Raw genomic sequence first — 25,679 nt, 5'->3', positions numbered from 1 at the left:
GAGTCTTAATTTCTTATTCTTTCTCTTCCTAGGGCAAAATATTTCAAGGGGAAGAAACTTCATGGAGAGATGGACATAAAAGTTGAACAAGTAAGTCTGTGTGCAGGTGCTAGGGACTTTGGGACTTGAACCAAGAACCTTATGGGGAATCTAGCCAAGTGAGTTGCTTAGAATTATGACCAAGTGAGTTGCTTAGAATTATGCTTTGCCTTTGCTTGGGAGCAGGATATTCTGCTTGCTGGATTTTCAGTTTCTCCACCTCAGGAACCCTGAGCTAGAGATCACACCCTCCAGGCCTAGATGGGTGCCCATCAGGCCCAGCCTCAGTATGCAGAATCCTCAGAGTCCTAGCAGGACCCACTGCTGATGCCTGCTCTGAACCCTCCTTAATTATTTCCCCCTGGTGCTCTGATCAGCATTGCGCAGTTGGGTGTGGGGGTTACTACTTTTCACAATGTCCCTGAGATAGCCCTGTGGCAATGTGGGAAATTTGAAATGGCTTCTCTTATCTGCCCTGTACTGATTCAGATTGCTGCTGCCGCCGCATAAGCCAACCAGGGCCTCAACAAACACAAAGGAAGCATAATCCATAACTGGATGCTCAGTCACCAAAACTGAAGTTAAGGTGGTGATATAAATGATTCTGTACAGGATACTTCAATACAACATACAGCTATACCAAATGCATTGAGTCAAATACTAAGAAGCATAACTTTAAGTTTCTATAAACCATTACAGATTTGGCCAGACACGTTTCGACATATAGTCTGATGAAGTAATATTTAGTTCATTGTATTTGGTGCAATACAATATGTTGTATTGAAGGATCCTGTACAGAATCATTTATCTTCCCCATAACTCAGGTTTTGGTGAAAGCCTACCAGCGCCCCGCAGATCTAGGAGGGCACCTACCAAAGGGCATACTGCCGATGGCTCCCTCAAATCGGGAGCTGGTCCTGCTGTCCATGGCCCCAAGCCAGCCCTGACACAAAGGCCAGTTAGCTTCTGAACACACACAGCCAGAATTCATCATTGACATTCCAGGATGCTTCCAGACAGGGGACTTCTAATGCTACCCGTTAGAAGGCATTTTGCAGCCATTTCATCTTTTCCTCCTAAATGACCTTTGGCGTTAAGAAGAAGTGGTAGGAGAACACAGGAAGGTTACAAGTGGAAGGTGTCACCATCTGGACTCCTGTAACAGCGTCATGAATGCATTGAGGCAGCAGTGTCATAAAAGCTTTTTCTGGAAGTGCCCCGTGTCTGAACCCTGCAAATGCAAATTGTGTTTATGAAAGGGAATTGTTTGTGGAGGAAACCCTGGCCTCCGACTGACCCCTCCAGTGATGGTGGAAGTTGCTGTGACTTGTTTCCTTGCTTCCCTATGGCACGTGGCTGAATCCAGGGCAAAATCATGAGGTTGGTTTTGTGGTTGAGGTGGTGGCGCAACCCCCTGCGTATGTCAGGGAGGGGAATCTGGGGAACTCTGAAATAATGGACACAGCAACCGCAGCAAGATCAGGAAATGAAACTCAGACACAGCTAATGGGCTAGGTCAGTGTTTCCGAGTTTGTCTTGCTTCTGAGGGTGCTTCCAGACAGAGGACTCCTAAATCTACCAGTCAGAAGGCGTTATGCAGCAATTCCAACTTTTTCTCCGTAACAGGTTTTCTGCAGTAAAGGAAAAGATGAAATATACTGTGAGAAAATATGGGAGGGTTACAAAAAGAAGACAGTGACTGAGTTTAGGCAACACGATAACCCACACTCAGTGGTTGAGTATGGGTTGATTGTGGGTTATTGTTGAACTGTGGGTTGTTGTTGAAACATGGGTTATCATGTTGTCTGAACCCAGCTGTGCTAACAAACAATGGTTTGTTAACCACAAACAAACCACAGTTCATAACCCAACAACAAACCATGGGTTCTTTTAAGGTTTTAAATTCTACCCCAAGTAAACTCAACCTTTGTGTCCAAAATAAAATATGGAGATATGCAATAGCAGACTGCAAATGTTGAGTACATGAACATGGACTTTTTTGAATCCTAGATTTAAGTATTGTGGCATTTTGGGATAATGTGGCTGAGGGAAAGGTTTGGTAAATAGAATATGTGTTGAAGTAACATGACTGGAGACAGTGGGGCAAGAGACAATTCCTCCGTGGAATTCAAGACAATGGGCTCCTCCACACCCTCTGCAGATATTATCATCACAACAACCCTGTGAGAGATCATGACAATTGCATTCAAGACATCTCGTTCAAGAATCATTTGGTGAGCTTCATAGCTGAGTGGGGATTTGAGCCTGGCTGTCCCTGGACCTCTAACACCTTAAACGCATGTTTTTTTTAAAAAAAAACTTTCTACTTTCAGGGGATACTTTCCCCCACATCTGCCAAGGAACCCCAAAATACCTGTTGAGGAACCCCTGTACTTTGCAGAGGAGTGAACACAGCCCATTCGGGGAACTGGCCAGATCTGTTGGGATTTGTGGCCGCCCTGCCTGAACTGAGAGTGGACACCAAGATACATCCAGCATCCGCACATTGCAAGGAAGACTCTTAGTGGTGGGCAAATTGCCTTCCGGGGAAGCTTATCTGCCACTGCTGATCTCCTTTTCTTCTGAAAGAAGAGCCATACGATTTCTTCAAACCCAATATGAAAACCAGTCTAGTTCCCACCTGCCTGTGTTTTCAGACAAGAAACATGCTGCTTGGACTGGAGCATGCCTTTGGTTGCACCCTGATGCAGGTTACCCTAAGCCAGGGTTGCAGAACCATTTTGAGCCCAAGGACCAAATTAAAATCTTGGAAGGGCCTAAGTAGAGTCAGCGTAGTGACAGCAGGCAGTGTGTGATGCACAAATACTCACCCCACTTGGCTTTGTGTTATTGGTGTCTCCCAGGCAGAGTTCTCCGACCTCAACCTGGTGGCTCATGCCAATGGCAACTTCTCTGTTGATATGGAGGTTATGCGCAACGGTGTAAAGGTAGTCAGGTGAGTGGCAACACGCATCTGTTGGCTGTTCATCATGATCGTTTTAATCAGGGGTGTGCGTTCTCCCTACTTATGTACCAGTGGCATATGAGCCCCATGTTTTAAGGTTTTGTCTGCTGTTTCCTTGTTTCTGGTATTTATTTTGTTTTGTACATTGCCCTGAAATCCTGATATGATCTCCCTTCCCCTTGTGCCTGCTATTTGCGTTGGGAAGAAAAGCTCCCATTCTCTGCAATAGGAGCTTTTTCTTCCAGTGCAGACAACAGGAGCAGGGAAAGGGGCTGATCTGGATTGGGACCGTAGTGTGGGCAAAGGATTCAAGTCCCCTATACCGCACACACACCAGGGCCCTGATTTGGATCACCCACCCATCCCCGATGCCTGCAGTTGTCATTAAAAAAGGCAGACACACAGTTATTGATTGTAAGCCAGCATTCATTCATTCATTCTCTCTCTCTCATAGCTATATATTCAAATATTTTTGTACCACACTTCATCACAATAGATTTCAGTATGATGCATGGCATAACATTTCAAGACAGTGTACACCATAAAATAAATACCCCAAAGAAGAAAACAGCAAAAAAACTGTAAAGTGTGCGTGCGCATATGTGTATGTCCTGGACCCACCTGCTGCCACCCCAGGCACCATTGATGCTGCCCACTCATGTGGCCACCAAAGCATTCTGCAGGGGCCATCATGGTGCCCCACTCCAAAAAAATTGCCACCCCTGTACTAAAACAAGCTAAATTAATCAAGTAAACTCTATTAAAATGCCTGAATAAATAAAAATGTTTTTGCCCGGTGACTAAATGATGATAATGTTGGAGTCAGGCCAACTTCTTTGAGCACCAGCCTGGTGTGATGTGCTGCATATACAACCATGACATAGCTGTGGTGTGGCCCAGATGTGACATGACCAAGATGCCTTGCAGTCTACAGTAAATGGTGAAGAAAGTGGTGGAGGACGCTTTGAGTATAAATACTTTATGGGTACATGACACCAGCTTTCCAGTAGTGCCATTTTCTATTAGTGCTTTCTATTAAATCCATGAGAGGATTGAGTTGCAGTGGAATAAATTTCTTTTCCCCAGAGCACTTTCTGAAGAATAGAATGGTCTTTGAGAACACAATAATTGTCTAACCCTGCTAAACCCTTGGGGTTTAGTGAAGGCTAAACTCTGCATTTAGATGAAGGATCCTTTCATTTTCTTTCAGCAATTGAGAGAAAGCTCTAAGTGAGACCAACTTGAAACAAGTCTGGGTTGGTCTCCTAATGCAAATTCTGTAAAACCTATGAGTACTCAAAAGCTGATACTTTGTCCCTATTTTGTAGCTCATTTAGCATTCTGGTTGATCTAGTCTAGCAGAGGATCTATTGGTTCTCCAGTGGGAAGTGGTAGAGGGAGATCAAGGGAAAGCGAACATGTGGAGAAAGATAGATTAATTTTATCTTTGGGATCTAGTAGATTGAAAACAACAGAAATGGGAGCCAAGACTCTGGGATCCTGGTCACAGGGAAACAGGTTTTGTGGGTGAGTATGGGGAGAGGGATTTTTCTGTGCCTCCTTCATTCTCGTGCCTCTTCTCCTAGGAGCCTGAAGCCTGACTTTGTGTTGATCCGCCAGCATGCATTCAGCATGGCACGTGGCGGAGACCATCGCGGCATCGTGATTGGGCTGCAGTATGCAGGGGTGCCCAGCGTCAACACTCTGCACTCGGTGTACAACTTTTGTGACAAGCCCTGGGTGGTGAGTGGTGAAAGCTGAGGATCGGGGGATATACAAGGTGGAAGACTTGGGGTAACTTGCTTATTCATGTCCCAAGTAACCATCACTTCCATGAGTTCTGTATTCAGGAGAGTATATTTGTTTAATCTATTTTATTTATGTAAATCTTTTAAAGCTGCCTTTTCTTGAGGATATCAGGGTGGTACCCTCCATGAAGAGGATATTCCATAATTGGGGTGTCACCAGAAGGCTCTGTCATAAGAACATAAGACGACCAGTGTTGGATCAGACCAAAGTTTCATTTTGTCCGGCATTCTGTTCACAGAGTGGCCAACCAGCTGGCTGTGGGAAGTAGGATATGAGTGCAGTAGCACAATCCTGGTCGTGTTCCTCAGCAACTGGTGGACGTAGCCATACTTCCTCTGATATTGGAAGTAGCACATAGCCATCAGGACTACTAGCCATTGATAGCCTTCTCCTCCATGAATTTGTCTAATGTCCTTTGTCCCTCACCTGATATTTTTAAGTCACAGGCAATCTGATTTAAGGAGAAGGGCTCCTGCAGGTTTTAGAATCCCCAGCTGTTTAGTGATTTAAAGGGAAGCGCTAGCACCTTGAATTGGGCTTGGGAGTGAATAGGCAGCCAGTCCAGCTTCTTCAGAATCAGTCTAAAGTTATTCTGCCCGGCTGTACCAATCACAATTCTGTCCACTGCATTCTATACTAGCTGAAGCTTCCAAATCATCTTGAAAGGTAGTCCCATGTTCATTGCATTGCAGTTATTCACCTGGGAGGTTACCAGGGCATAAGAACATAAGAAGAGCCATGCTGGATCAGACCAAGGGTCCATCTAGTCCAGCATTCTGTTCACGCAGTGGCCAACCAGCTGTCAACCAGGAAACCACAAGCAGGACACAAGTGTAACAGCACCCTCCCGCCCATGTTCCCCAACAACTGGTGTACATGGGCATGTTGCCTCTGGTACTGGAGGTAGCAAATAGCCATCACGCCTAGTAGCCATTGATAGACTTCTTCAGGAATTTGTGTAACCCCCTTTAAAGCCATCCAAGTTGTTGGCCATCACTACATCTTATGGTAGCGAATTCCATAGTTTATGTGCTTTGTGAAGAAGTGCTTCCTTTCATTTGTCCGAAATCTCCCACCAGTCAACTTCATGGGATGACCCCTTTGGGTTCTAATATTATGAGAGAGGGAGAAAAGAGTCCTATCCACATTCTTCACACCATGCATAATTTTGTAGACCTCTGTCATGTCTCCCCTTACCCTCCTTTTTTCCAAGCTAAACAATGCCAGCTGATATAACCTTCCCTCATAGGGGAGATGCCCTTGATCATTTTAGTTGCCCTTTTCTGCACATTTTCCAGCTCTACAATATCCTTTTTCAGGTGTGGTGACCAGAACTGTACACAGTATTCCAGGTGTGATCATACTAAAGATTGGTATGATATTGGCAGTTTCATTCGCAATTCCTTTTCTAATTATGCCTAACATGGAGTTTGCTTTTTTCCCAGTGGCCACACACTGGGTTGACATTTTCATGGAGCTCTCCACCACAGCCTCAAGATCTCTTTCTTGGTTGGTCACTGCTAGCTCAGATCCCATCAGGTTATACTTGAAGTTGGGATTTTTTGCCCCTACATGCATCATTTAACACTTGCTTACATTGAACTGCATTTGCCATTTGGATGCCCATTCTCCCAGTTTGGAGAGATCCTTTTGGAGCTCCTCACAATCCCTTTTTGTTTTAATAACCCTAAATAATTTGGTATTATTGGCAAACTTGGCCACTTCACTGCTCACTCCTGATTCCACCATGGACAGACTCTCCCTTGTCCAAGAACAGTTGGAGCTGGCAAACCAGCCAAAGCAGGTAAAAGACAAAGCAGGTAAAACCAGCCAAAGCCCCCCCATTGGCTCTCAGCAATAAAATATATATCTTCTACACATTTCTTCTTTCATGGAGAATGCAACCCCACGAAGAACATGTCCAATTCCCAGACATGAGAGCTACCTACGTTATGTTATGTTATGTTATGTTATGTTATGTTATGTTGCGTTGCGTTATGTGTGTTATGTTATTGTTATTTATTAATTAAATTTTTATACTTCCCCAAAGCTGTAGCTCTCTGGGTGGAGTGAGGTGGGGGTGTGTTTGCCTACATACACGGCATCCATCTTGTCAGGATTCAACTTCAGTTTATGGACGTTCATCTAGCCAATTTCAGACAGTGGTTTCAGCCTCACCTGAATCTGATGACAAGAAGTAGGGTTGTGTGTCATCAACATATTGATGACACCTCACTCCAGATCCCCTCATGAACTCACCCAATGGCTTCATATAGATGTTAAAGAGCACAATGGGTGAGATGGACCCTTGTAGGGTTCCACAACTCAAATGCCATGGGGTTGAGCAGAATTCCTCTCGCCCATGCTACTTTCTGAAATTGACTGTAGGTAGGAACAGAACCGTATCACCATGCCTCTGACACCCAACCCACAAAGCCAATCCAGTAAGATACCATGGTCAATGGTGTCAAAAGCCACTGAGAGATCAAGGAGTATCGACACGGTTGTATCCCTCCTCCTCTCCCAACAAAGGTCATCTCTCAGGGTGATGGCTGTTTTAGTACCAAACCCAGGGCTGAAGCCAGATTGAAATGTATCTAGATAATCTACTTCCTTCAAAAACATCTGGAGTAGATCCACCATCTCTAAGATGTTGCCCCCAAATGGGATATTAGTGACTGGACGATAGTTGTTAAAATCTCCTTGGTTCAAAGAGGGTTTTTAAAGGAGTGGATGAACAGCTGCCTCCTTAACCCCTTTTTGCAAGGAGGCATTAACTGCCTCTTGGTCACAACCAGTCAATCCCCCCCTCCTCCCACCTTGTCAAGCTGTAATAGCCAAGATGGGCAAGGAAAAAAAATGCAGGTAGTCAGCCACAACCCTCCAAGTAGTTTGTCCACATCCTCAGGCTTCATCAACTGGAATTGATTCCAAAGAATGGGATTAGATGAGGCTCTGGACACCTCCACTGAAAATGTATCAGTGATAGTGCATTGACACCTTCATTATTTATTTACAGTATTTTATGGCTGTCTTTTCAAGAAGAAATGGGATGTGTGTACAAGATTTACCCCCCCCTGCATTACAGTAAAAGCAACAGTAAAATAATATACATAGATAAATTAAAAAGAGGTTCAAAAGAAGACAGATCTATAAAACAGGAACAGCTAACTAAAACCATTTAAAAGCTTTGATAAAAACATAAGTAAATAAAGTATTAGCTTCAGAGTGGAAGACAGACAGTCAAGTTGCTTGGCAGGTTTCCCTGGGGAGGCTGTTCTATAACATACGTAGGTGCCACCACTGGAAAGGCTCCGTTCCACATCTTAATAGAACTTGCTTCATGAATGAATGGGAAATGGAGAAAAGCCTCTCTGAGGACCTGGGAAAGCTCATATGAGAGAAGATACTTTCTGAGGTACAGTGGGCCTAGGCCTTTCAGAGCTTTAAAGGCAATGGCCACCATTTTGAATTGGGCCTGAGAGCTGATAGGCAACTGGTGCAGCTGCAACAAAATGGGACTTCTGACAATAGTTGGGTTGCAAGATTCTGCATCAAGTGAAGCTTGTTGGCTGCTGTGAAAACAGAATGCTGGACTAGACAGGCCTTTGGTCTAATCTAGCACGGCTTTTCTTATGTTCTGAACTTCTGTTTTCAAAGGTAGCTCCAAGAAGGGATGTGTGGGGAGCAGCAGATAGAGGAAGAGGGCAATAGGAGAGTTAGAACAGAAGCTAGTGAGAACAGATTAAGGAGCTTCTTCTTTGTTCCGTCTCTTACTGCACTGTCCTTCCAACAGTTTGCCCAGATGGTTCGCCTGCATCGCAAACTTGGACCGGAAGAATTCCCACTCATTGACCAGACCTTCTATCCCAATCACAAAGAGATGGTAAGTTGGGCTGGAGTGTGGAGAGCTAGGGAGACCTCCCTTCCTTCTCTTTTGTACTGGGTCTTGCACCACCTGATTCGCCTGGTAGTTTTGATGACCAAAGGGGCTCCTTGCTGTCTCCAAGTGGGGTTATTGTGGGTTTAAATGCTATTACACGTTTTTGTGTTTCGAGCACTGGATTAGATGATGTGGGGTGAGATCCCATAGCTTTCGGATTCAAAGTATGTCACATCTCCTCCTTAGCTGGGACTCCCACAAGGGCCTGTTCCTGTCCAAGGCTTCGTCATGACAAGGCTATTGCTGTGAGTGGTGATACTGGAATTTGGACTTGGATTGGGTTTTTTTTTAACCCATGGTTCATGTTTACCACTGGAACTGATACTAGGGATGAGGGCAGCAGCCTGGAGAGCAGCTGGCAGAAGAACTTGCACTGCTGACCAAGCAGGGCCACTCGGTGAGGCTCCTGATACTTGCATTAGGCCTGACTAGTGCAGCTAGCCGATTGCAGAGGCCGATGTTGTGCACTCCAGTTCCCTTCAGAGCCCGACAAGGGCTCTCCGAGTACCCATGCCTATCTTCTCCAGCTCTCTTCTCTTCTGTTAACTCTGTTTTGCTGGGTAGGATGCCTTCTGGGTCAGTGGTTACTCCTGGTGTAGGCAAGCTACTGATTTCTCATACATCTTCAAATGAAGCCCTGGACATAGGTTTTGTCCAGGCAGAGCCCTCTGAGGGTGAGAGATCTCAATATTGGCAACATCATTTAATAGATTAAACATTTTCAAAAAGATGGTAAGTACAACCCCCAAAACCTAGGCAGTTTTCTTTGACTGATGTTAGCTGCCAACCTATACCCACACTTTTGGGTGATGGTGTTTTGGATTGATTTTTAAACTAGTAGCCCTTAACCTTTCAGATTTGGAAACCCCTTTAGCCCCATCCTGCAACATGGACCCATTTAATTTGTTTCGGTATTTAGAGTATCTACTTATTTTACTGCTGTTCTTACTTGCATTTGCAGTGCGCTCTCTCTCTCTCCCCCCTTTAAAAGCTTCTGAAGCTTCTTGTTTTTGCTTTTGCTCTTTCCTCCTTAGCATATCCTGGAACTTAATTTGGTCTTATCATCTAGCAATCAGCAAAGCATGCTTGTGGGTGAATTTTTCATGTCCCTTCCCCTTTCTATTCTGCCTTTCCTTCTGTGTCCGTGCCCCTCCCCGCCCCCTGGTTTTTTTTTTTTTAGATAGTGAGCTTCAGGCAGGGAGTTTTATTTTAAACTCTTTGTGCACAGTGAAAAAAGTCAAAACAAGCAAATGGTGCAAAAGATTGCTCCTTTCCTTCCTCCTCGAGCTCAGCCCACTGTCTCCAGAGAATGCTTTTGTCCTTGAGGCTGTGTAGGTAGGACATATTGCCATTGTTTTCTTTTTCTGGCAGGCTCTCTTGACCCTGGTGTGTGGCTGGAGATGGAGGAGGGATTGGGGCAAATTCGTTAGTTACCCTCTTAGTAATCACTCATGAGGAGCTTGAGCAGCTTGGAAGCCACGCGTAGCTAATGATTAATATCTAAAACAGGCGCTGGGGCCAAGGTGTCAATTAAGTCCAGGACTTGTGTTTTGGTTTTGGACTCTGATTCTGATTTGGAGACAGAATTAGAAGAAGCCCAGCAGAACATGGTGTGGGGGAGGAAATTCCCCAAGGCTCCCTAGGAGCCAGCGAAGAACCTTCCCAGGGGCTTATCAAAGAGGAGGGCCAGGCTCAGAGACCCTCTTCCTCCCTTCCCCTGGGAACCCAGGTTCTGTCAGAGGGGGAGGGAGCTTCGGGATTGACAGATACCAGAACTTGCCTCGAGTTAAGCAGGCGGAGTTGACAGGAGGAGGCAGGAGGCATCACACCAGACAGGAGGAGGCAGGAGGCATCACACCAGACAGGAGGAGGCAGGAGGCATCACACCAGACAGGAGGAGGCAGGAGGCATCACACCAGACAGGAGGAGGCAGGAGGCATCACACCAGACAGGAGGAGGCAGGAGGCATCACACCAGACAGGAGGAGGCAGGAGGCATCACACCAGACAGGAGGAGGCAGGAGGCATCACACCAGACAGGAGGAGGCAGGAGGCATCACACCAGACAGGAGGAGGCAGGAGGCATCACACCAGACAGGAGGAGGCAGGAGGCATCACACCAGACAGGAGGAGGCAGGAGGCATCACACCAGACAGGAGGAGGCAGGAGGCATCACACCAGACAGGAGGAGGCAGGAGGCATCACACCAGACAGGAGGAGGCAGGAGGCATCACACCAGACAGGAGGAGGCAGGAGGCATCACACCAGACAGGAGGAGGCAGGAGGCATCACACCAGACAGGAGGAGGCAGGAGGCATCACACCAGACAGGAGGAGGCAGGAGGCATCACACCAGACAGGAGGAGGCAGGAGGCATCACACCAGACAGGAGGAGGCAGGAGGCATCACACCAGACAGGAGGAGGCAGGAGGCATCACACCAGACAGGAGGAGGCAGGAGGCATCACACCAGACAGGAGGAGGCAGGAGGCATCACACCAGACAGGAGGAGGCAGGAGGCATCACACCAGATTTGCTGCCCATCAGAAATTGGGTTGGGAGGATCCTCCCTGAAAGCAGGAGCTCAGAAAAAACCAGCCAAGCTCTGCAGGAAACCCATCCAGAGCTGCAAAGCAACTAGTTTGCTTTCAGGAGCTCTTTTTCCAAAAGATTTACTTTGCAAATTAGGCCTAGAGGACAGCTTTCAGCTTTCGTAGTTGCTTCAGAGGTGAAGAGGTGCTATTAGCTGAATAAAGAGGTTGTGCATTGCACAGCAAGTCTGTTGCCTCATTTCTCAGCGGTGGGGGGGCTTATAATCCGTGACACAAGGGTGCTATCTCAGGTTTTGGGGAAGGGGCCAAGAGTCTCAATAATGGTCAATGCTCTTGAAAGTATTCAACACATACATTGCAAAAAAGAGAGGTTATTTTAAAAAATCTCTTGTGGCTATTTCATATTAACTAGAGATGTGCTCTTGCAGAATAACCGCATGTGCCCTGAAGCACAGGGGGTGATGTGGGGGTGGCACTTGCCCGTCCTACCGTAAATGGCACCCTTGGCAGAAATTCAAGCTTGCATGGAAGTTGCTGCTTCCCAATTTTATTTGTGTGTGTGTGTGTGTGTGTGTATGTGTGTGTGATACCTGTAGTTACTCAGCAGTGAGGAGAAAGACACTCTGTGCATGCTTAGAACTATGCTGCTGTTAATTATTGTTGCACATGTTCCATGTCTGTACTCTGGCATTTAACACAGCCAGTTTCTTGGGCTAACTTATTTTAAGCCATGCAGACAGCTTTTGAGGCATCGTTGGGTCTCTCCCAACACAGAACATAGGCGATGGGACAGTCAACACCCACGGAGAAGGACCAGGATTTGGGTCACGGTGGGGAGGACTTGGAAGCCCGTTCTAAATGAAGAAGACTCTCTCCCAGCTACTGGAAGCCTGTCCTGCTCTAAGCCTTTTGTAGAAAATACTCCACAGGTATTCTGGTTTTTCTTCAGAAAAAGATCTAGAAACTTGCTCTTAACAAAAGCTTATATTTTCTAGATTCTAGAGGAATGGCTGCATTCTGCTTTAGAGGCCGTTGCTGCTGAATCCTCAGAAATGACACAGAACATTATCATAAGGCAGAGCAAACGAGAGGTTTGGAATTAGTGTTTATTAGAAAAGAGACAACCCAGATACAAGAGTTGGTGGGGGGTTATTCATGGGGAGGAGGACCAGAGTCCATGAAGATGTCACTGCCTCAGGCGAGCCCTGCGAAGGGACCCAGGCTCTTGGATGCTCAGTGATTGCCAGGTACAGAGGCTTTCAGACCGGGGCAGGCAAGCCAAGCGTTTAGCCTGGAAGTCATCCCATATCCGGGACGTGATCCCATCTGTCCACAGGCACTGATTGTTGGAGGAGACGGAACATGGCATGGAAGTGCAAGGCATGACCTGTTGAAGAAAGAATGACAGAGGGATATGAGGGGAGAGCGCGAGAGATGTCCGTATCATGCATCACACATTTCCATTCCTACATCTATTGATATATCAGCTCTGCCTTGCCCTAATCTGTGGAGAAGCGCCCATATGTGTTGGTGGAAGAGGGCGTCACTGAGATCTTTTCTACATGAGGCATTTATTGTGTGCTCATGGTTCTTTATTCATGGTCGCTTACAGGTTCTTTAGATGACTTCACTACTGTTTTTTAAGAGCACTTTTCAGGGGTTTTCTAGAGCTGGGAAAATGGAGTATTTTTTTCTGAAAGCGAAGGCTAACGTATTTTCGTACTTGTGTAATTGCATTATTCCACTATATCACAGCACCACCTAGAGGTTATGCAGTGGAAAAGCAGGAAAGGGAAAACTGTGTGTAGAGTTTGGATCTCAATTCTGTGACAAAAGTGAAAATACATATAGCAGATTAACAGCCTCATGTAGAAAAGCTCTAAAATATTGTTCCAAGATGGAGATTCATGTCTTGTAGGAAAAGAGCACAATGCCACAGAGATTTGGGCCCTAATATTTGACAGGAGATACCTTTTAACTTGAACAAGACTGAAGGGTCAGTACATTGGCTGCGCTCCTTCACTCACTCCTTCATGACCCAAGGCATAAGCAAAGGGCTCTTTACCCTGTCCTCTCCAGTCTGAACATGCAAGAAGGCTTTGACAATACTTCTCCCATTTTTGTCTACCTCACCTGCTAACTCCATTTGCCTGTGTCTTGACTGATGCATAGACTGGCACAGAATACGCAACCATAAATTCTACATATGACTAGCTACACCCGTATACCTCGATTCCTTTTAGCTCTTCTTCTCTTCAGTTATTGAGGCTTTGTAAATAAGCCCACAAAAGCTACTAACCTGCCAAGAGGCTAGTAGCCTGTGTTTCCTAGCTGGCAACAGATGTCAACAGATGTCAGGACCCTGCTCTTCTGCAGCTTCTATCAAGCAGGATCTTGGAGAAGGGTTGGAGCTGAGGGACGGTCTTCCCTTCCTCCGCAACCACCATGTAAACCAAGCAAACTGGTGGAGGAGAAATGCGGGGATCTCTCCCTTGCCCACCAGCCCACTCACTTGCCTGTATGGAATTCCTGGTTGCCAGTGGCTACCAGGTGAGTTGTTAAACACAAGGCTGAATTACTGTGTAACTCCTAGGACAAAGTCATTGATAAGGAGCTACATCTTTTATTGGACTGTTTTCAGCCAATGTGGTATGATAGCAGCTTTCTAGCTGCTCCGAACTCTTCTTCCTGCAAACATACAATCTTTTAACTACTACTAGGTCTCTCTGACACAGCGTCTTCTCATGGCCCAATACTCACTGTGCAGTTGCAGCCCTTGCTGTATTCTGAACTCAGGCCCCGTTTCTGTGCAACAGATAGCTGAGCCCATGGCTGGATGAAGGAGCAGGCTGTGATCATGACACGGTCGCCTTCTAACATCCCTGTTGGAGGTGAAAAAGAGAGCAAGAGAGAAGGCAGTGGTGAATATGGAGAAGATTGGCCTGTCCTTAACTACTAGGAGAGGCCATAACTCACTCGTAGAGCACATGCTTTGCATACAGAACGTCCCGGATTCAATCCCCAGCATCTCCAGGTAAGACTAGGAAAGAGCTGCTGCCAGTCACTGTCAACAATACTGGGTTACATGGACCTGAGTCAGTATAAGCAGCTTCTTACCTTCCTAGTAAAACAAGGTCTGGGGCTATCTGAATAAGGACCTTGTTTTCATTATTAAGATTCAGCCTTGTGAGAGGCTTGAAAGTGTATCTGTAATATTGCACATATTCACAACCATGAACAGGGCAGGGTATACTCTTCCCTTACAGGGGTGGTGGAGGAATCAAACTTCTGTGCCTAGGCATTGCACATTCTATGTTAAAAAAGCTGAATTCTGTGACCAGAATAAATAATGCAAATGAAGTTATTTTATATAATTTCTTTAATTTTTTTGCATAATTTATATTGGCTTTGCTAGTGAAAGCTAGAGGAACATAGCCATATGGAGTATTAAATCCCGACTTGTGCACATCTTATTCAGTGCTCTCTCTGGCTTCTTACTAGGCATTGCCCATACACTTGCAGACACATCTTTAAAACTGTAAGGCTACACGTGGTGCACTGTGTCCATTTCTGGCTACCACATTTTAAGAAGGACATTGACAAACTACAGCATGTCCAGGGGAGGGTGACCATGATTGTGGTGGATCAGAAGAATGTTTAAAAGAGCTAGTTACGTTAAGCTTGGAGAAGAGACGATTAAGGGGAGACATGATAGTGATGTTCATATATCTGAAGGGCTGTCATGCAGAAGATGGAGCAGCAAAGTTGTTCTGTTTTGCTCCACAGTGCAGGACTAGAACCAATAGTTAGAAATTGCAGGGAAGCAGATTTTAGCTAAACAGGAGGAACATCCTAATCGTTCAACAGTTCGATTAGGCTTCCTTGGGAGGTGGTGGGCTCTATTTAAACACCTTCACTTCACTGCAGAGGCTGGATGACCATTTGTCAGGGATGCTATCATGGCATCTTGCATTGCAGATCCTGCACAGAACTAAATTTGACTAAATTACCTCCAAGGCCCCTTCTAACTCTGTGATTCTGTGAAATTTGCTTGTTTTTCAAATAATGAAATGAAAGCTCTCTGTAAATTGGATGTTATGCCCAAAACCACATTATGTGATTTATTTCTCCCTGTGTTTCTATAGAATCATGGTGTACAGCTAAAGTATCCCTGGAAAGGAAGAGGGTTTTAATAGTTTCCTAGCTTGGCACTTTATGCTGTTGTTAAATTGCCCTTTCAATAAGGTTTCATTTAGAGCTTAAACATATTGTTTGCATTATTTGCTATAAGCAGCTTTGAGGCCAGCCTAGACAAGCCACTCACCATGTAGTAAACCTGTTCCTGGATTGTGTCACTTCACCCTACAGGTGGGGGCTTACATTTTTTAATGCACCTCCATGTAAAAAAAAAAAAACACAAACCCTCACTGCACATAGAGAAGTAGATGTTAGGGGAAGAGTTCTAGCCTAGTCTAGCCTTTTCTATGACATGCTAGTTTCTACATGTAGCAATTGATATTTCCCCCCCATGAGAGAGCATTCAGTTGTGCAGTCCCACACCTCTAGTTGGAACATATAATTTAGGCCTGAGCCTCTGTGACAAAAGTAAGTTTAAAATGTTCTAAATAAACAGTATATGAGAGTATATTCTGGAATATATAGATTGGTAGCGAGATGCTTGTCATTATGATGGACAGGGCAGAGAGAAGGCCAGGCTACTGGCCAGGATTTGGCACTTGGCCTGCACTAATGTCAAGAAAAGAACTAGGCGAACTGCTGTTAGGAAGCTGCTGTATACTGAGTTGGACCATTGGGCCTATTTAGCTTAACATTGTCTACACTGATTGGCAGCGGCTGTTAAGGGTTTTAGACAGGGGTCTTTCCCAGCTCTACCTGGATTCAACCCAGGAACCTTTGCATGCACAGTGCATATTCTGCAACTGAGCTTCAGCTCTTCTGAAAAGATTGGCAAGTTTGGTGTGCAGCTACACCCTGAGGTAAGCCACAGAACTCTCTTCCTTTCTGATACAGTTTGACTAAATGTTTTTAAACAGTTAACATATCTCCCCCTTCACCATCTTTTCTGTATGATCAACGTATCCAGTTCCTTAGGCCTTTCCAAACATATGTATCATCTAGGCCTCATCATTGTTAGAGTTTTCTTTTGGAAAGTCTCCCAACTTGCCCTGATCCTTCTTGTACTGTGGTGTCCAAAACTGAACACAGTGCCCTTAATGAGGTCTTGCCTGGTACTGACTTCCTCTTCCTGACAAAGCGTGTTTCCAAGACGAAGGTGGCTTTTCTGAGGAAAACGTCTGAATACCCAGATTACACATGGGCTATGCACTGAGCCCTGGGGTGATCAAGAGTAGTGTGGACCTCAAAGCAAGTGGAGAGAAAGACCACCAACATCAGCACTGAACTCTTAGGCTGGCTTGTACTCCTTCTGTGAGGTATTTTTTCCTTTCACTTTTTGTTCTTTCACTCACCAGTCCTGGGCAGGCCTGATATAGACATTTTGACACTTGAGGCAAGAAATCTAAGAGGTACCTTCTCTTACCCCATTGTAAAAAGAGAATACATTTACATATCTGACAACTGCTGTCTCTTAATGGAACCCCAAACCTGCTTCCTAAAGCAGCCCGTTTACTTCAGCTTTGTTGGGCCAACCCTGGCACTAGAGGAAACAGCCATTCTGCATGCACCCAGGGAATTATTTTTTTTTGGCTGCACAGTTTGGCAGGAGAGTGTCTCTGAGCAAGTTCAAAGTACCCTTATCTCACTATTATTGCATATAACTCTGCCAGTCCGCAAAAATCTAACCCCCAATGACATGCCTTGCCTTGGTGGCAAATGCAGTAATAAGGCTCAAAACCCTATTCCCTGGAAATAGGTGGTGCTCCTTACCTGTAATGATATACTCTTCTCCTTTGAGAGTGCCCTTGTGTTCATATCCACAGAGGCTTTCCATGGCGGGGGTGTGGAGGAACTGAACGTCCTGCATCTCCTCAGGGCCCTTGTACACCTGCAGAGAGATGGGGATGTTGCTCAGTGACCAGGAAGGGCTAGTATAGGGACAGGAGTGGGTCAGGGGGTTCTTATTGTGATAAGAGTTTCTGGCTAGGCCTTGCAGAAGCCATTATTGGTATCAGTTGTTTCTGGACATGGGAAAGCTAAGTTCAAATTTCAGTTCTAACATTCTAACAAAAGTTCACTGAACAAGTGGTTATCTTTCAACCTCTGTTTTGCGCCACCTATTGATTGATTGATTGATATACCTCCCAATAGCCAAAGCTCTCTGTTTAAAATGGGAATAATAGTTGCATGCTTGATTTTAACATAAACTGGATAGGAAAAAGAACTACTTTAAGTTTTAAGGGTGAGGTGGAAAATGGATAGGAATTAAATTACAAATGTAGATTAAAATAATGATGAATACAGACTTTTGAGTTTCAGATATGAGAGACATCCAGTGTATTCTGTGGTGTAATAATGTTATTTTGGAATATGTCTTGGTAGGTTTAACCAAATTGTTTTCTGAATTGTTTCTTTGCGCTGATAGAAATACATACATAAAAAGGAATCAGATCAAAAGATGGAACTGCTGCCAGTTCTTCCTTGGCCTCCAGAACTCCCATCAATGGTAGCTTTAGAGAATGCCATTGTTGGGTCCCCTGGTATGTTCCAGTAGCAGGAGGTGCTTACCTTGGTTGTTTTGATCTCATGGCGCATTGACCACACAGGTTCTCCTATGGAAATGTTTAAAAGCTGCTTGCTGATGCCCACAAATTTGCCCTTGATCACTGCAAAAAAGGAGATTGTGGGTCACTTCTTGTATTTTTCCACTCTCCTGAATTCACTATGCATCCCCCCCATTATGTTACACTAAAGAAAGATGGTTAATGATCCTTGAGATTCTTCTGTCTTCAGGTACAATTCCTGTCCTGATTATTCAGTTATGAAGCCTCGGGTTTATAACCATGCCTGCTCTCACTAGATTCTACTGTAAAACTACACTCTCTTTCTCTAGGTATAGGTCAGTGCTTCTCCTAGTAAGGATTTGGCCCAGGAGATTTTGAAACCTTCATAGCTGCAGAATGCGGAGAGTGGGATATGAACTCTTGTATGATGTCTGGTGGCTCTTTGAGAATGTGTGGTCAATTGGACTGCAGATGGAAATCCCACTTTGACCTTCTCCCTCCAGTTCAGTCAGGAAGCTGATTCACATATCCCAGTTCAATAAGCTGTGTCTTATAGAACAAGAATTTAAATTTCACTTCCAAGGCACGGCTTTTCAGTAGAATCAGTCCGCCCATTCAGTTGCTGGTAGTTGGCTGTACAGTAGCAAAGGGCAAAGAGAAGAAGTGAAACACTTGCATGTATGAATCAGTCCAAAGAGGATTGGGGGAGAGGAAAAACCTGGTGAAGCATCCCCCTGCCCCCATCTTTACCGGTGCTCCAGGCAAGGTCAGCGGGTGGCTTTCTTCACTGTTCCTTCTTTGCCTCAGAGAATCAAAGGAAGGCAGAAGCACTGAGATGTGCCCCTTCCCTACCTCCACCTCATCTTGGCCATGCTGTTTACCACCACATTTTTGTGTGCTGTGCTAGCAGCACTGTGTTGTGAGTCTGCAACCAAACAGAACTTAACCACTCGTACTACACACTGATGAGGTATATCTTTGGCATAGTTTTTTGACTAGCTACTTGGAGGAACTGAAACTCAATGGTAGAGCACCAGCTTTGCACACAGATGATCCTAGGTTCAGTTCTTGGCATTTTCAGCAAAAAAGATCAGGAGGCAGGAAAGACCTCTTACTACCTGAGTCCCTGGAGAGCTGATGCCAGTCAGAAGAGACAACGCTGGGACAATTAGTCTGATATGGTATGAGCCAGCTTGCTTTGTTTCATGATTATAGTTAATGTCACTATTAACATATTAATACTAATGATAACTGACATATAACTAATAACTTTGGTCTGTTCAATTACACTGGTGGACCTGGTGTGCACAATCATTTTCAGCCATGATTTATTATTTAAGTCACTGTGGTTTGTGGCATGTGTTGAGCCGCCCATGGGCACCCATTCTGTAACCCAACCCATGCTTGTAGGTTGCCATGTTGTCCGAAGCTGACAACAATGGATTGTTGGTGTGGTTAACAAACCACTCACAACCCTAAAAGCCACCATGGCTGAAAATGATTGTGTGAATTTGCCTGTGGTGTTTGCCTGCATAGAATCTTAGAAACCTGATGGTTAAAACTTGACTTAAAAGAAAAAGATATGCCTTTAGTCCTCATCATTGCAAAGAAAGCCCTAAAGCAATGTGGCCATTTTGCTAAAGTCTTAGAAGGAATCCATTAATCACTCTGTATGCTGCACTATGTCCCATGTCTCCCACTTCACCAATGCTATTCCCTTTCCATCCATTACCCCCCCCCCCAATATTATATGAACCTTGGTTCCCTTCTCCAGCCTGTCAAAGAAGTTCTGAAAATATTAAAAGTCAAAATTTTGAATAAATAAGTTGGGTATGATATAATATACATCTGAAAAAAGAAAGAAAATGCAGGGAAATTTTGCAGATCAGAATCAAACATGCAGATTAAGTGCACTCATTTTTAAAATTGTGAAGTTCTAGATATATCTAGAACAAACTCTCTGAATAAGGGAATACAGATTACAATCTGTAATTATACCATATAGCACCATTGGGGCCAGTCCTGGGTACATTTACTTATTAAGTGCATGCCATTTCAGGGCTTAAAAATGATTTTAAAGCACTTTAAGCCTTAGGATTGAAATACTTCCACAAATGATCAGAAGGGATAAAACCTCAACATACCACACCATGATACATGAGCAAGTTTCCATTTGTACTGCCAAATTTTTGTTTTGTTTTTGGGGCTAGGCTCCTGTGCCTTTAACAAGCAACCTGACCTGCAGAAATCTAGCAAGGAAAGTTTTTCCCAGGATGGAGCTTAAGGCTGCAATCCTATACCCATTTACGTGGGAGTAAGTTGGGGTTACATTGAATTCATTGGGATTTATTTCTGAGTAGACATGCATAGGATTGCACTGTAAATTGTGGGAAAAGATTTACCTGCTAAATTCTCTGGGTGAGGCAGTAGAAGATACAAGAGCCTTGCTGAAAAAAACATTGGCAAGCTTTAAGTTGCCATAGGCAGGCTCTCTGGTTCTAAGTGTTCATGGTTGGCAAGTGATCCAGAGTAAATAAATTACGGGGACTTCAGAAAACCCTTCAAAGCCCACTCCTGTAAGGCTGGGTACTTAACTGGCATTAAGTTGCTATAAAGCCCCTTACTTGACTGAGTGTAAACACAACAAGTTTTGTTGATATGGGAAGGAGGCAGGACACATAGGTTTGCCAATGTGCTGGCCCACAAAAGTTTCCTGCTGGTTTCCTTCCTTCCTTCCTTCCTTCCTTCCTTCCTTCCTTCTCTGCATATGCTATTTGTGGCCTGGCTATAGCCTAGACTCTTTGGGGCTGTTTGTATGTAATACTAAGCCTCCGTGGGTTAATTTCCCAATGGGTAGAGTGTGCCGGATGCCATTTTGATTATGCAGACAATGGCATGCTCGTAGCTTACCATGTTGTGCGAACCAGGTTTCGTGGATTGTTTGAGGAGGTAGACAACCTTCAAATAACCCATAGCTTGTTTTACGGTTATTTGAGGGTTGTCAACCTCTTCAAGCATCCCACAACGCCGACTTTACATGACATAGTAAATCACAGCAAGCAGGGGTGCCTGTGGGCACTAGCACAACTTGACAGCCACCTCAACTAAATTAAGCCATGGTTGGCTGTTGTGTCATGCAAACCAGGTCAGAGCCTCATAGAGTTAGAGAGGACCTCAAAGGTCAACTTCTCAACCCAACCCTGCCAATGCAGGAAATATGCAGCTACCTTATCCCTGATGGGTGGTCATCCAGCTTCTGCTTAAAAACCTGTAATGAAGGAGAGTCCACCACCTTCTGAGGCAAGCTATTCAGTTGTTGAACAGCTTGTCTCATCAGGAAGTTCTCCTTAATGTTTAGTCGAAATTCCCTTTCTTGTAATTTGAATCAGTTGGTTTGGGTCCATCCTATCCTCTAATGCAACCTTCCCCAACTGGGTGCCCTCCAGATTTTTTGGACTACAGCATTCCTGAACAATGATCATGCTGCCTGGGAGTGATGGGAGTTGACATCCAAGACTTCTATTGTGCATCTGGTTGGGGAAGACTGCTGTAATGTGCCTGAAACACATTAAAGGACCAACTCTCTTCCCTTAAAAAAATCCTTCTGTATCAGGCCTCCTGTGCTTATTTGCCACACACAACCAGGCAAGTGGCTATTTACAAGTGTGTGTGTGTGTGTGTGTGTGTGTGTGGAGGGTCACATTAGTTATGGGAAGGGATTATGGGGACTGGGAGAGCATTGGGATTCATACTGCTGGTGGTGCCTAAAGGGAGTGAGGTAAGGGACTGTAGGGAGGAAGACAGTTCACTGACTACAGCAAGGCACAGAGACTCACCAATGTCGGCATTGCAGTATGCAGACTGGGGGTGTCTAGGGGCACAGGTGCATGCAGCTGTGGGATCCCCCAGTAGCGTCAGGAGGAGGAAGCTGGCTGCCAGGAATCCGCACACTTTAGTTGAGTACATTTTTTTGCAGAGAAGATGAGACAATTGACTCAGATGTGACCTGGAGGGCAGAGATAGAGTATTATGTCAAGAGAGGGAGTTGCAGGAAGAGGCATCTGAGCATCAGCCATAAAATACCGGCAGGGAATGCACTGCGTTTGGGGAGCAACTATTTCCAGCAGGGAGCGAGAGGGGAAAGGAGTTTTCCATTCACGGCTGAACAAAGCTCTTTGTGTCCTGGTTCTGTGGGTTGGGAAGACAGGGCAGGATAAAAAATGAGGGCTGGATGACGAGAAGAATTAATTGGAGTGTAGGGTAGGACGGTAAGATCCCCACCCTGGGTGTAATTAGAGGTTTGCAGTGGCTTCTTGTTAACCCCTCTCTCCCACTGTGTTACTGGTTTGAATGGGGGGAGGTCTTAGCAGGGCTAGGGGGAGCTGGAGGCAGAGAACTGGAGGCAAAGGGTGGATAAGTCAATAACCTGACCTAGTGAGAATTTCAAATAGCAGAAGAGGGAGACCAGGGGCTTATTGGAATTCCTCAGAACTTCACTGGATAAACAGGGCTGAAACCTCAGGGAGGGCTTGTACTGGAGAGGGGTCCCCCCCCCCCACGGCAGGAAGCAGAGTCTGAGTAGGTCTTGGTATGTTGAAAAAGAAATATTAGGCTTTGTTTCTTCCTTACCTTGCTCTCGGTGGTTCTCTGGGCGTCTCCTGCCAGTTCAGGCTGCGGCTCCCAGCCCAACTGGCTGGTATTTAAAGCTCCCCCCGCTTCCCCCTCAGCTCCCCCCGCTTTTCCTGTCCTGGCTGCCAAAGGGGTGTGACCAAGACAGCCTGCGGTTTCAAGCCCAGAGCCAGCCATGCCAGGGTGGGGTGTTCATTGCCTGATGATTCCAGCTTCAGAGACAGGGAAGGTGGGGGTAGAAGTGAGCAGCTCCTGCCGCTTCTGAGGAAGGCGTTAGTGGGAAGTTTTGGATTACTCAATTGAAGGAAAGTGACTGTGGTTGTTCTTTTGAGGGCTGTTTTTTAGGAGAGGTCAGGTTGAAGTTGAGAGGGTGCCCATAGGGTGGCACCATTGAGGTGGCTATCCCTGAAGAAGGCTCTAGCTCTCTGCTTTAGGCCCGCACAGGCAGAGGTAGATTGCATTTTTCTGGAATTCCATCTTGTTATTTTAGTACTTTGTACATTACTGTTCCTCCTCAACTCCACCGCTAAAGCCTCCTCCTCTAATCTGCCAGTTATCAGTGTGTTTGTAATTATATTCATGCCACAAAAACTGACATTGGATCAGTGAGATGGTACTCACCTTATTGAACCAGCCTGTGATTGTAAGATGGTGCACGCTTTCCAGTTTCACAGAACAACTTCTCAACAGGTAAAATGAGTATTCAGAAGACAGAAGGTCAATCAATAAGGGAGTGAGACAGATTATTCTGCCTTTGGGGGACTCTGAATATTTCATTTTCATTTGTGAATTTTAACAAAACAAAACAAACCAACAAACAGAAAACATAACAGCCCCCCCAATTAAAAATATAACAACATATTCTAAAATCCTCAGTTTCAAGTATTACAATATTCTAGAAAGAAAAAAGAGAGAAAAAAATAGGTTACACATAAACTTCAGTAAAAGCAGACCACATCCAAATATAAGTCCATTTGCAAGTTACGCCTACATACCACTCTTTCAAATGTTGCTAGCGTTGTTAAGTCTTCAATCCATTGCATTATAGGCGGTGAGCTTTTATCCTTCCAGTATCATAGTATCAGACTTTAAGCAACCAAAAGGGCGTGAAAGATCCATTTACGTTGACCATGTGTTACGTTCCAAGAAGCAGGTAAGTAATTTAAAAGAACATTTACGTCAGTAAATATTAAAGAACTTTCCAATACAAGATTTATCCATGTAATAACTTCCTCCCAAAAGTAGGCAACCACTGGGAATTAAACATATGAATAAGAGAAGCATTGACTACATTACACCTCCAACAATTAGCTGAGTTTGACAAGCCTTTATTAAAGAGACATTGTGGCGTCCAATAGACCTGAAACAAAAGTTTTTGCTGAATAAGGCATAACCGAAGATCCGTTGAGATGTCCAATACAGACTCCAAGATGGTGGTCCATTGATTAAACAAAATAGGACACTCCAATTTGCTGTTCCATTCCTGCTGTAAACCACTTGTATCATATTTATTCATTGATAATGAATATTTATAAACATGAATTGTGGGTTGATATGTCTGATCAGCTTCAATGAGTATTTCCAGTAGTGAAGGAGGCTCTGAAGCAGTAAAAGCAGCAGGACCGAATCCAGATACCAACAAACGTTTCAATTGCAAGTACTGCCATTCTGCTGTAGCAGGCAAATGAAACTGATCTGGCAAAGTTGAAAATAACAAGAACTCATCATCAACCCCCACTAATTGATCCAAGGTGAAGATCATTTTTATCTCTCCAAGTCCACCATATAAACATTTTCTTGCCGATTCTTAAATCTGGATTTCCCCATAAATTCAATTTAGCATGGGAAAATGGATCAAACTGTAACTGATGTGACATTATACACCACACTTCTCTGACTGCCAAAATTGTGGGAGGAGCTCTGTCTGCCTTAAGAAGCCAAGAACCTAATGCCATCCATTTAAAGAGAGGCTCCAGACAAGAAGATTCCAACACTGACCAAGGTGGAAAGTCTAATCTGAGTGAAAAAGACCGAAAATTAGTCCAGGTCAGCAAATAGGCCCGATGGTACATAGCTAGAGCCGGAAAATCGAACCCGCCTTCATTAATTGGAAGTTGCATCCTTTTCAAAGATACTCTTGGTGGAAAAGAACCCCAGAAGAATTTACGAAACAAAGCATTATGTTTTCGGAAATATTTGCCAGGTATAAGTATAGGGATCCCATGTATAACATAAATAATTCGAGGTATGGTATTCATCTTAAGTGTATTAACCTTACCTTACCCCATAAACTCAACTTTAAAGATGCCCATCTATCTATATTTCGTGAAATATCATTAATCAACTTGTTTAAATTAACCTAATCATTTGAGATATATCTCTAGGGATAATTATTCCCAAGTAAGTAATAAACTCTGGGCACCATCAAAATTGCCAGTTGGCTAATACACTAGAGTATACCCTATCTCCAATCGGCATTATTTCCGACTTTGACCAATTAATTGAATAGCCAGACAATTCACCAAAAGTATTAATCAGTTTCATCAAAGCTGGAACCAACAACAGGAGTTTCAAGATAAACAACAAAAGATCATCATTAAAGACTAATTTTAAATTCTAGACCAAAATGGACAAATCCATAAATACTATTATTTTGTCTAATAGCACATTTGTTAAGCCTGATGAAGAGTTCTGTGAAATGCAGAAGCTTGCAACTTCTTGAAATTCTAGGTTGCTTCAATGCAAGTCATCATCTCACGAAATATGTATCTGGCAGCTAAATTCATTCTCACCAGGCCATCTCTCTACCTTTATTAATACCCCCTTCTGCTGTTTCTCAGTGTGGGCCCAAGTCTCATGCCTGCTAAGCTGGCGTGTGTGTTTAACTCCTGAATACCACACAGAGCCCCACAACATAGTAAGTAACATGTGTTCCTCTTTGTCATGATTTTGAGTATTCTTGCTGTTGCTTAGCAGAATACCCAGGAGGACTGCAGAGTGATTCCAGGGGAGCTCTACCACGAAGGGCTCAACATGGGTGTTTA

At 44.5% G+C, this 25,679-nt stretch overlaps 2 protein-coding genes across 2 annotated transcripts in view; one reads left to right on the top strand and one right to left on the bottom strand.

Moving 5' to 3' along the window:
* Positions 1–25,679, top strand: part of SYN1 (synapsin I) — a 147,993-nt gene that overhangs the window by 26,548 nt on the left and 95,766 nt on the right. Inside the window, exons 2-5 of the mRNA XM_084836269.1 lie at positions 33–90; positions 2,904–2,995; positions 4,591–4,747; positions 8,610–8,699. Of these exons, the coding sequence (XP_084692395.1) occupies positions 33–90; positions 2,904–2,995; positions 4,591–4,747; positions 8,610–8,699 (397 nt within the window). The remainder of the gene's footprint in view (positions 1–32; positions 91–2,903; positions 2,996–4,590; positions 4,748–8,609; positions 8,700–25,679) is intronic.
* On the bottom strand, positions 12,398–22,681 carry LOC146353371 (metalloproteinase inhibitor 1-like). Its single transcript, XM_084836272.1, has 6 exons — positions 22,636–22,681; positions 21,843–22,012; positions 18,011–18,108; positions 17,213–17,330; positions 14,066–14,187; positions 12,398–12,692 (listed from the first exon to the last, which is right to left on the bottom strand). The coding sequence occupies exons 2-6, from the start codon at positions 21,970–21,972 to the stop codon at positions 12,492–12,494; spliced, it is 669 nt and encodes a 222-aa protein (XP_084692398.1). The 5' UTR covers positions 21,973–22,012; positions 22,636–22,681; the 3' UTR covers positions 12,398–12,491.

Source organism: Heloderma suspectum, chromosome 2, assembly GCF_057233095.1.
Source record: "Heloderma suspectum isolate Gila_16-S chromosome 2, 16-S_ref, whole genome shotgun sequence".
Taxonomy (NCBI): Eukaryota; Metazoa; Chordata; class Lepidosauria; order Squamata; family Helodermatidae; genus Heloderma; species Heloderma suspectum.
This window is presented reverse-complemented; position numbering and strand designations above follow the sequence as displayed.

What these genes read in the sequence shown, in the direction of transcription:
- LOC146353371 (XM_084836272.1), bottom strand. Translation starts at nt 21,972, where the DNA reads ATGTACTCAACTAAAGTGTGCGGATTCCTGGCAGCCAGCTTCCTCCTC. An exon ending in AGAAGAGTATATCATTACAG is followed by an intron (nt 14,188 to 17,212) that starts GTAAGGAGCACC and finishes CACCTCCAACAG; the next exon opens with GGATGTTAGAAGGCGACCGT. An exon ending in GCAAGGGCTGCAACTGCACA is followed by an intron (nt 12,693 to 14,065) that starts GTGAGTATTGGG and finishes TTTCTTCAACAG; the next exon opens with GTCATGCCTTGCACTTCCAT.